The sequence below is a fragment of the Zosterops lateralis genome (genome assembly GCF_965231275.1).
Source record: "Zosterops lateralis genome assembly, chromosome: 12".
NCBI classification, from domain to species: Eukaryota; Metazoa; Chordata; class Aves; order Passeriformes; family Zosteropidae; genus Zosterops; species Zosterops lateralis.
The window spans coordinates 1,458,548-1,469,663 of NC_139772.1; the positions used below are offsets into that span (position 1 = coordinate 1,458,548).

The window sequence follows — 11,116 nt, forward strand, 5'->3', positions numbered from 1 at the left end:
TCCCAAAAAAAGCAGACGGGCACATGAGACAGGAGAGCACCAAGGGGAGCTCTGCTCTCTCCCAAGTACTGAGCCTCCAACACTTCACAACCAATATGCAAAGAGAGAGAAACATTCTTCTCTTCAAAGAGAAATCAGGCCCTCGGTGGCTTCGTCTCATGTTTGTTATAACCCCAAACTGTTTGTGCTCTGTGTGACTCTGGTTTTAATCATTTATTCATCAGCACAGTTTGATGGCCCCTCTGCATTCCAGGCTGAAGCTTTTAAACCTTTCCTATGCTGGAGGCATACTGAAAGGAGCAAGTGCTTTCCCTGGGACCTGGAAATATAAGTAAATATGACAGGCTCTGGTTCCATTTTTTATATTTCCCCACACACATCAAAAGCCATTACTTGGGAACAGATGCTGAGGACAGACGGCAGATCAGGGGAGATGGGAAAGAAAACCTCTAACTTTTTAAAGCCAGGTCTGTGAGAAGTGATCAAACATAATCCATTCACTAGTGACCTGCTCCTCCCTCCACCGACTCCTCTTTGAGTCTGAAATAAAATTACTCCTCTGAAGCCTCCCATTAACAGATGAAAAGACTTTCAGCCTCTCTCCAGCTGAAACTGGATGGGGGCCGTGATCCCCAGCGTGCCTGGATATTGGAGCTCAGGCTCCTCTGCTTGGATTTGCTTTTCTTTTAAAAATAAACCAAAAGAGCTGCCCAGAGTGATGTTTGCAGAAGTGACAGATCCAGGGGAGAGGCTCAGTGCAGCACACGCTTCTCCTTCCCGGAGGCAACAGCGACTGCTGAGCCCTGGATCTCCCTGTGCAGCCCAGCCAAGGTAGACAGCCCCAGCACCCAGCCCAGCCTGGCTCACGCAGAGAACACCACTGACAAGGACAAAGTTTGCTCCCAGATACAGCACTGGCTTTCCTGGCCTTCAGGAATTCAGGGCTGTGAGCACACGATGCAGCAGCACCCCAGAGCAACACCTCCCACTCATCCTGTGCCAGGTCTGCAGCTCCCTCCTACCACGGGGAAAAGGTGCCACGGGGGACAGAACATCAGGGAAAGCTTGTCCCGAATCACACATCACCTTTGGGCACACAGCATTCCTATTTCCCTAAAAAGAAGAGTCCAAACAAGATGATTTTGATGGCTTTGAGTGTGACATTGTAAAACAGGGCATGTTTTTTTAGAGGGCTTGATCCTCCGAGCACCTTAAGTCAGACACGCAGTGAGGCTGGCACTAAAACAGCAGCTCCTGGAACTGCAGGGCAGCAAATCTGCATCTTGGCATATTTATCATGGAAGGGGTTGCAGGGCACAGCCAGGGCTGTCACTGCACAGGCAGCACATCACAGCTCAAACCTGCCCAGCAGAGCCGAGCGGGCAGCACACGCCACAACTGGGTCACCCCGAGTGGAGATTTCCATCAGCTTCTCCCATCACTCAGCAGAGCAAGTTTCTTCCTCCAGGTTTTTCAGTCCTCTTATTTCCCACTCTGCACAAGAGGCTGGAAGACCTCCCCAGGATTTGCTCTCATGTTTATCAATGCAGAGAGCTGACAGGGAACCTTTTGCTGTTAGAACATCTTTCCCTCAAAGCAAGATTGGGGTGTCCAAGGCAAAGACAAAACTCTTCCTGTTGGTCAAGCCCAAAATGGATCCTCTTTGTCCAAAAATCACAGCAGAGGATCCTGTAAACCAGACACTGACCTCACAATTTGATCCAAAATGGTCCTGGTCCCAGGAGTGCCTGGTCTGGAATGAGGACATCAGAGTGTGACTGTCACAGCAAGGGACACTGTCACACAGGGGACACTCAGCTGTCCTGGGTCTGTCTCTCCAGACTCACTGACATTTCCACAGAGCAACAGTCACACCACAGGCTGTGCCTGAGCTGATGCAGGGAGGGAGTCGCTGGGAATGGATGCTCCAGAGGGTGATTGCTGCAAGCCCTGGTGCTCAGAGCCTTCCAAGAGCACCTGGGCAGGAGGAGAAGGCTCACCCTGCACTCCTTCCTTAACAGAGGCATCCACCTCTTCTCCTCTGGTCACCACAGTGCACAAAATTTGTACAAACACAGCACCTCTAAAATCCCTGCTCCTGAACAAGAAATTCCTACTCCAGCATCTGAAACAGGTCAGCAGCAGCTGAGAAATGCAAACAGGAACAGAGCAGCTGGAGGAGTAAACCCAGCTTGGGAGCAGGTTATGGAGGGAGGATTGTACAGGGATGCTGAGGCTGCAGCTTGCTCTGGCTCCAGAGGAGGTTGCTGCCCTCCCACTTCTCACCCTTGAAAACCAACAAAACAATAAAACCAGGAACATCACAGCCAGCCATGCCTCACACAGCTGCTGGCAGAACCCCCCTCGGGCTCACTGCTCTTCTCCTGTCTGCTCCATACCCACCTGTGCTGAAAAGTCTCCCCCCAGAGCCATCCCTGCCATTCCCAACCCCAGCAGCACAGACAGGAGCACTGGATGCTGCTCCCATGGGCTCCCTGTGAAGACTCTGCACCCCAAGGAGCACAAGCACCAGAGGACTCAGTACATCATGTATGAGTCAACTAATTCTGGAAACTAAGGGTCCATTTATAAACCCTTTATTAATAAATGATTAATAGATGCAGCCATATTTTTTAATAACTTGCAATAAAAAAATGCTACGAAAAGCTTAAGCAAGACAGTCTTAACAGATGGTGCTATAAAGTGAATTATAACATGTACAGTAGCTAGTGCAGAGTAATGGATGTCCTCATTTAATAAAAAGAATCTGATTTTATGCAGCAACTTTCACGCTTGAGGCACCTCAGCACACTTTAATGAGTCCTCGTGGCCTCAGCAGTGGCCACAGACATCAGATGCTGTTTCAGTGAGAGGAAGGATGTTGGTCAGGACACTGGGGCTACCCCACAGCCCTGATTTCTAACCTTTCCTTGGACAGCTCCCAAAAACAGACGTAAAGGTCTGAAAGCTGCCACCTCCTACCCCTGCACGGCGGGGAACGACAAGTGAGCCGTGCTCTGGGGCTGGGAATGTCTTCTCAGGGAAACAAAAAAAAAAAAAAATCCACAAAAAAAAAAAAAAAAAAAAAAAAAAAAAAAAAGAGCATTATTCCCACCACCAAAACCAGACTGCCATCTGTATCCACGACTATAAGGCACGCTGCAAATTATGTAATTTAATAAACACTGTAATAATAAAGTATTTATTTTGTATAATGAAGTGTTAGTGATTAGAAACCAAACACACATCGGGCGTGCTGCTGCGGTTTCTCTTGAACCTTTGCCAGTATCACTCAAGGCTAAATATGTCTGCAGCAGGTTGAGAGTAAGTTCCTCGCCTTGTTTTGATCAGCCTGTCAAGTGTTTTAGCTGCCAGTCGAGTTTCTTTATATCACACTATAATTGGCTGCTTTCTCAAGGTGCAGCCAAGGAAAAAAAGCACACGACAAAACTCGGGCTCCTTTGGCAAAATCCTCCACTGCTGCTTTGCTGCAAGCTGATTTCGGTAGCAAAGGGCACTTTGTAAACAGCTGGTGAAAATAGAGTGGAACTGAAAGGCAGCTTGCAATAAACTCCAGCAGAAAGCCTTATTTACCCTCCCGTGCTCGCTTTGGAGTGTCGATCAAACCGCTCGCGGCTCCCAGGGGAGGCCCTCGGAAAAATAACGGGAAGAAAAAGAAAGCAGAGAAGCAAACTCCATCCTTCAGAGCCTCCCTGAGCACCTGAGAGCCCTGCCCGGCCCTGCTGCCCTCCCCAGCCGCTCTCCCTGCCCAAGTTCAGCTCCAGGGTCAAGTGGCCGCCCCTGGTGCTGTCCCTGGTGTCACATCTGGGGACAGCTTTGATGGGAGCAGGCGGGAGGGTGGGGGTCCCCCCGATCCCGACCCCATCCCTCAATGTCAGCTCATCGATTTGCAGCTGTCGGGAGAGAGAGCAGAGGAAAAACGCGAGGGCACCGGGGAGCATCAATCAGCGGTGGCGCTGGATGTGGAGCACCGCGCCCTCCAGAGGCTCCGCTCCAGCCTCTCAGCGCCGCCTCCAGAGCCGCTCCAGCTGCTTTGGGTTCACCCCAAACTCGGGGAGGACAATTTGGCAGCAATCATTGAGGTGAAAGCACAGCCAGGGATCTTCCTGCCTTCTATCACAGCATCTCACCGATTTACTCTGGAAGGGCAGAGCTGCCCCACTGGGATTCCGGGGTTGTCCCCTCCAAAAAAAAGATCAGTGCTCAGGTGTCACAGCCATCCTGAGAGAAAAAGGAAGTGTGCATTTTCTGTGGCTGCTGCTCCGAGAAGCAGAAATGAGCCGTGAAGAACCGCCTGGCCCTGCAGTGGCTCCGGTGGGAGCTGGGCCTGCCCTCACCTGGAGCAGCACAGCCAGAGGCTCCCAGGTGTGTCCCACACCTGTGCACTTTGTCCTTGCCATGGGACAAGCCTTCCCCGCTCGTGGAGAAACACAGACAGGGAGAGCAGCCCGGGCAGTCACTCAGCACAAGCTCCCTTGGCTTTCCCAGGGAATTCTGCAGGGAAAACACACTTCTGTTTCCTTTCTGCACCTGAAAACCCAGTGACACTGCAGACACCACCCGGGACACTGGGAGATGTGGATGGATGGTGCTGCATCCCAGGGAAATGTAGAACTTGCTCCACCTTCACTGCTGCCTGTCCCTTTCCTTCCTCTCTTTCCATGGTGTGCCACTGCCACAGGGAACAAAGGAGAAGCAGAACTGGCACTGGTGTTTCCTGGCTCAGAGGGAAAACAACATTATAAGAGCATCATTCCAGTCGGGTTTCCCTCCTGCCACTTTTCCTAAAAGCTGCAAGAAGGTCTGGACCTGCAAACTCTCTCTCACATCACTGAGTCCAACGTGACAGCTCTGTTAACTCTTGTTTCTCCACAGAGGAGGAGCCATCTCTCCATGTAAGTGAGGAAAACCAGGATTTCCCTTACCTGGGCTGCAAAAAATTCAAAAGGCTGTGTTCTGTCATGTAATGCAATACAAAACACTAAGGATGTAGGACTGGAAGGGGAAAATTTGGGAGGTGGTGGAGCCCCTATCCCTGGAGATGTCCAAGGAATGACTGGACATGGCACTCAGTGCTCTGGGCTGGGTGACAAAATGAGGATTTGGTCACAGAGTTGACCTGGTGACTTTGAAGGTCTTTTCCAGCCTCAGTGTTTTGGGGATTCTGGAAAATGCAAGTCACTAAAAAAATTCAGCAAGCAGCACACCACTAACACACATGAGAAATTCCAGCATGTCCACCTTTCCTGGCACTAAAAAAAAAAGTCCACAACCCTAATTCTGGATGGAAATGCCCTCAGTGGGCACACAGAAGGGTCCATCCACCCCCAGCCAGACCCCAGATCAAGGCTGGGAGAGGCAGTGCAGCATTCCCATTTCAACATCACACACGAGCTGCACCCTCTGCAAGAGCACATTAACCCCACCCAACATACTCTGCTGTGAACCACACACAGAGCCAGTGGCTAAAGGAGATGGAATCCTTTAGGAATTCATTCCCAGAGCTGCTCTGAGTGCAATGCCCGGGGTCCTGCTGCTGGATTCCCCCCCCTGGGCTCACCATCTGCGCGTTGAATTCCGGGAACATGACGCACGTGGCTCCCACCCACAGCGGGCACAGCAGCTTATTGATCACCCCGTGGACGTGGTGCAGAGGCAGCACGTGCAGGATCACATCCTCCTTCTTCCACTCCCACTTCTCAACCAGCCCCGTGGTCTGCAGGAGAAAACAAATAACATGGTCTTAGGGCAGGAGGAAAGATTCCCCTGAGGTATTCCCGTATTCCCGAGGTATTCCCGTATTCCCGAGGTATTCCCATATTCCCGAGGTATTCCCGAGGTATTCCCAAAGTATTCAAGCCCCAAATTCCCTCGTAGGAATGCCAAGCCTGCCTCAATACAAAATCTTTCCTTTAGGATCAGCAGGAGAAAAAAAATTCCCACCAAAACAGCAGCAGGAACATCTTCACCATCCTGTCAGGACATGCCTGTAAATCAACAAAGCCCTTTCCTTGTGACTGAGAAATATCAACAATGATTTTAAGTAGGACATACAAAAATATTAACCTGCTGCTGCACATGCAGATTTGGCAGAAACAGTGATCAAAAAGCTGATTTTCTCAGAATTCTGTTGCCATAGTTAGGCCACTGATGACATCAGGCTTTTAGCACCTGTAAGGGATAACCAGTAGGAGCAGGAAATCGCTGATAAACAGAAAGTAGGTTTCATGTTAGTAAAAATTGTGGGAGTATCAAGCTTCCAAAACACTCTGCTCTGAAGGGATAATTATGTGAAGGGATAATTATCAGGTTTCTGGGTCAACAATGCCCTTCAGAGCCCAGTGCTGGCAACTGCAAAGCTTATTTCCAGCCACCTAAAAATAAGAGAAGCATCTGAATGGCGGAATTTGGTCGTGTCCCTCACAACTCTCTTCCACAGGGCAGCTTTTAGGCTTCCTGCAGGACAGCACAAAGGGTGAGGACTGCTCAGGCCACCCCCCCAAATAATCAGCATATTTGTAAGGGGACAGATTCTTTGCCCAATATAGCCAAGCCCTGGCTCCATCCATCAAGGCTTTCATTCCTGTTGGGATATTGCAGGATCTGAGCACCCAGAGCAGCAGCAGCAGCTCTCACAGGCATCCCTGCATTCCCTGCCCTCCTTCCCTAATGGCAGCAGCCTGGCAGTTGCAGGCACTGATAACCAAGTGGTGAGGTAGTCAGCAGGCTTATTCAAACTTTTAATTCCTTTTGGCTCTGAGAGCTAATGGATTTTTTTGCCTTGGGGAGACAGAGCTGAATAATGCACAGGCTTCACACAGCACTGGGCTGGGCTAAGATATTTTCCAATTAGGAGCAAAGATTCTCCCCTAGTCAGAGGGTAGAAAAGCAAACTGCAAAGAAATCAGGTTTTTTTACAACAGGTTTCATCCCTTCAGCTTTCCAGGAAAGCAGGGAGGAGAACCCACCTGCCTCGGGATGCAGCTGCAGCATGAACAGGCCAAGGTTTAGAGCCTCACACGCTGCTGGGTGTTCACCTTCCAAGCCTGGAGGATTCCAGAGCTGCAGCCCCACAGTTCTCTGCAGGAATTTAGTGAGGAAAGACGTTTCTAACCCCAAATCCCCTCCAGATTCCAAGCCTTTGCCCTTGGCAGGAGCCTGGCAGGGGGGCAGCAGCACTCACCACAGCCTGCACGTTCCCGTGGGTGCTGAGGACACCCTTGGGCCTCCCCGTTGTCCCACTGGTGTAGATGATCATGGCCCCTCTGTCTTTCCATGAGGAACAGCTTGGCAAGGCCCCCTCCTCCGTGGCTGCAGGGCTCGTGGCTCCATCACCACCACACTTGGGGAGAGACAGCACTGGGATTCCCAGTTTTTGGGCGCTGGGGGTGATTTTCCCCAGGAACTCCTCGGTGGCGACAACCAGGGCGCTCTGGGAGTCCTGGATGACGTATTCCAGCTCGGGCACGGGGTGTTTCCTGTACAGGGGCACCGCTATTCCCCCGCTCATCCACGAGGCCCACTGGGCCACCACGTAGGAGGAATCGTTGGGGCACAGAAATGAGATCCTCTCTTCTTTCAGGTCCCTGCTGGGGCACTGCAGGAGCCTGCAGATCTCCCGGGACAGGCGGAGGCTCCGGCTGAGCAGGTCCCTGTACGTGTGTTCCCCGTTCTGGTCAACGATGGCCACTTTGTCCCCAAAAGCCAGAGCCCTGGTGAACACAGGGGTGATGTCACTGCTGCAGGTGGCCCAGGCTGTGTGCAGGGCCCTGTGGGGACAGCCAGCCCTCCTGCCATCCCATCTGCAGCGGGACAGGTCCCGGAGGAGGCGGCAGAGGGGTCGGCACACCTGGGGGAAGAGCAGGGGGAGCAGCATCCTGCCAGCACAGCTGGGCTGAAGTGATTCTGCAGAAAAGCAATGATGGGAGCAGATCAGCATAGGCAGGGATTACCCAAGGGGTTATTCCCACCCAGGGAAAGTGGCAGCCCTCATTTGAATAATATCTACTGTATTATTTATGTCCCTGCCTCAGAGTGCCACACCCTGGGCAGCCTGAGCATCCCTGGGTCCTGCCATGATGGAACAGGAGGCAGAGACCCTGCACAGCCTCCAATCCCTAAAATCCAATTTAAATGATAAACCAGCTTTCATAGAATCCCAGAATGGTTTGGGTTAGAAGGGACCTCAGAGTTCATCCAGTTCCACCCCCTGCCATGGCAGGGACACCTCCCAGTGTCCCAGGGTGCTGGCAGGCAGGGGCTGAAATGAGACGGGCTTTAAGATCCTTTCCAGCTGAACCATCCCACGATTCTGTGAAGAATCCTGAACCCCTCTGCACAGCCTGGAGCACCCTCTCCACACAGCAACAGGGAGCAGGGAGGAGAGGACAGGGCTGTGGCAGGAGAGAGAGAGAGAGGGGCTGGCTGCACAGAATCCAATCAGCACCAGAACATCCCCAGAGAGATTCCATGGCAAGGGGAAGCAGCCAAAGGATGACAAGCTCTCACTCTCCGAGAGCGTCCGTGACACTTCCTTGACGCCGGCAATAACAACCTGATTTTTACCTTTTTTTTTTTTTTTGATAAATGCCTATTAGTGGAGCAGTTCAGCTCCCAGAGCCTCCCAGCCCAGCTTCCCACTGTGGGGAGGAGCTGGAACAAAGAGGATGCAGCCCAGCAGAGCTGGCCAGGGCTGCCCCCAGCTCAGGAGTTTATTTTCCGTGAGCCCTGCGGTCTCTCCCCTCCACCTTCATTTCCCCACCCAGACACTGCTCAGATCTTCTTTTGCAAATCAACCTCAATTTCTGCTTCTGCAAAACAAGCTTGTGATTTAGGGTGGAAACATCTGGGGGAGCAGAGAGGCTTCAGCCCCAGAGCAGTGACCGTGGGAACTCCTGATATTTGCCACCAGCGTGGAAAAAAAACAAAGCAGCTCAAGGCAGAGCTCGTGTGACATCTTTGCACTGCCCTGGAGAGACTAAAATGTAAAAACCCGACCTAATTCACACCCTAAACTGAACCCGTGGCCATGGCAAGGTGTTAATGGCCCGGGCATTAAGAGGGGCACGAACTGGAAGCTGGTTTTGCTCAGGCTCAGCGTGGCTGATGCTCTCAGTGTTCCTCCAGCTACTTCCAAAAATCAAATTACTCCATTCCCACCAATCTGTGTTTAATGGAGCAACTAAGAGCAACACCTCCAGCACCTGAGGGAATGTTTCAGAGAGCATTGATGGTGTGTGCAGACACTCGGGGCACAGGGAAGTAAATCCAGGGGCTGTTTTCCCTTTGCTCAGGGATAAGTGGTGCCACCGAGTCTGGCACAGCACACCTGGAAACAAAGTCCACCCTTAGAGGCCACGGGAAGGTGGAGGCAGTGCAGAGATTCCCTTGGAAGGGAAGGTTCAAATCCCCCTGGAAAGGAAAATCCAAGTCCTCCTCTTCCTCCTCCTGAGGCTGAAGATTTGAAAGCAGCTGGAGGGTTCTCCCAGCACAACAAAACCAGTGCAAACTGGGAGCTGAGCCACTGCACTGCCCCGTGCACTCTGTGAGCACAAAGGGCATAAAATGCATTCCCTGGAATAAAATCTGAGCTGTTCCAAAGTGAGTTATTACAGGAATAATCATTGTTCCTGCTGTGATTGTGTAAGTGCCAGTCTGACCTGCAGGATTCCACCCTTTCCTCGTTTACAGGCACGGGAATACAAAGGGATTCTTGGCTGTTTCTACAGCAGAGATTAAAAAAAAATACTTTATAATTAGAAAATCATAAAAAATAGTTTATTCTTAGAAAATAAAATAGTAACTAAGAGAAAGAGACTTGGAAAAGGCATCAAATAACGCCTGAGATGCTGAGTGTTCTCACAAAACAAAAAAATAGGGAAAAGTTTGGATTGGACACTTAAAGCCCATCCAGTCCCACCTCCCACCATCCCAGGTTGCTCCAAGCCCTGTCCAGCCTGGCCTTGGACAATTCCAGGGATCCAGGGGCAGCCACAGCAAATCTGGGCACCTGTGCCAGGGCCTCCCCACCCTTTATTCCTCTCTCATTCCGGGGCAGAATCCCACCCTCCAGCTCTCTGCCTGCAGCCTGCTCAGGGCACGTCCCAGAGCAGGAAAAGGATAAAAACCTTGGCGATTCCCGAGGAACCGCGGGCAAGGACGCGCCCCCTCCGCGGGTCCCGCAGAGGAGGAGAGCCGGGTCCGAGCGCACCGGGCCGACGGCTGAAGGCTCCGGTTTGCCCCGGCTTTGGGACACCCTGGGGACACCCTGGGACCATCCCGAGGACACTCTGGGACCATCCCGGGGACACTCTGGGGACATCCCGGGGACACTCTGGGACGATCCCGGCGCCGCCGCCGCCCCGCGGGGCCTCACCTGCCGTCAGGGGAACCGCTCCGGTGGCGAACAGTTCCGGCCGCGACGCGCCGGCGCCACCCGAACGTTCCGCGCACCAATGTTCCGCCGCCTCACAGTTCATTTGTGGGGATTTCACCCCAAAAATGCCCCCAGAGGACTGGGACAGGGCACCGCGGGGCTCAGTGTCGCTGCAGACCCCTGGGGTGTCACCAGAGTCCTCCAGGGTCATGGCGGGTGACATTATGGAGCTCCATCTCAGCCCTGTGGGGTTTGGGGCCATGGGCCTCGTCTGTGGGATTTTGTGGTTTGGGGTTTGGGCAGCGTTCAGGGACGGCCTGGACTGGTGGAACCTTCACATATGGACATGCCAGGGAGGCACAGACACCCTGGGGATACACAGAGGTGCCGTGGTGGCCCATGGCAGGCCATGCCCAGGCCCTGTTCCTGCCCCGGAGCTGTTTTCGGGCCCGGGTGTGACGGGCCGTGAAGCGGCACGGCCGGGGGGACCCCCACCCACCGCCCCAGGTGTGTTTCCATCGCGGCCGCGGCCTGTGAGGTGCAGCGGGCTGGGAGCGGAAACGGGGCCGGGATCCCAGCGCTGGGGAGGAGAGCAACAAACAGAGCGGCCATCCTGCACTGCCCCGCTGCCCGAGCGCCATGGCACGGCTCCTTCCTTCCCATGGCACTGCTCCTTCTTCATGGCACAGCTCCTTCCTCATGGTATGGCTCTTCATGGCA

General features: G+C 52.9%; 1 protein-coding gene across 1 annotated transcript in view; it reads right to left on the reverse strand.

Annotated features, from left to right (window-relative positions):
• Nucleotides 1-10,430, reverse strand: part of ACSF3 (acyl-CoA synthetase family member 3) — a 51,687-nt gene extending 41,257 nt beyond the window's left edge. Inside the window, exons 1-3 of the mRNA XM_083870056.1 lie at nucleotides 10,397-10,430; nucleotides 7,205-7,926; nucleotides 5,582-5,737 (exon numbers count right to left, since the gene is read on the reverse strand). Of these exons, the coding sequence (XP_083726182.1) occupies nucleotides 5,582-5,737; nucleotides 7,205-7,897 (849 nt within the window). The 5' untranslated portion in view covers nucleotides 7,898-7,926; nucleotides 10,397-10,430. The remainder of the gene's footprint in view (nucleotides 1-5,581; nucleotides 5,738-7,204; nucleotides 7,927-10,396) is intronic.
• Between the last annotated feature and the right edge of the window lie 686 nt (nucleotides 10,431-11,116).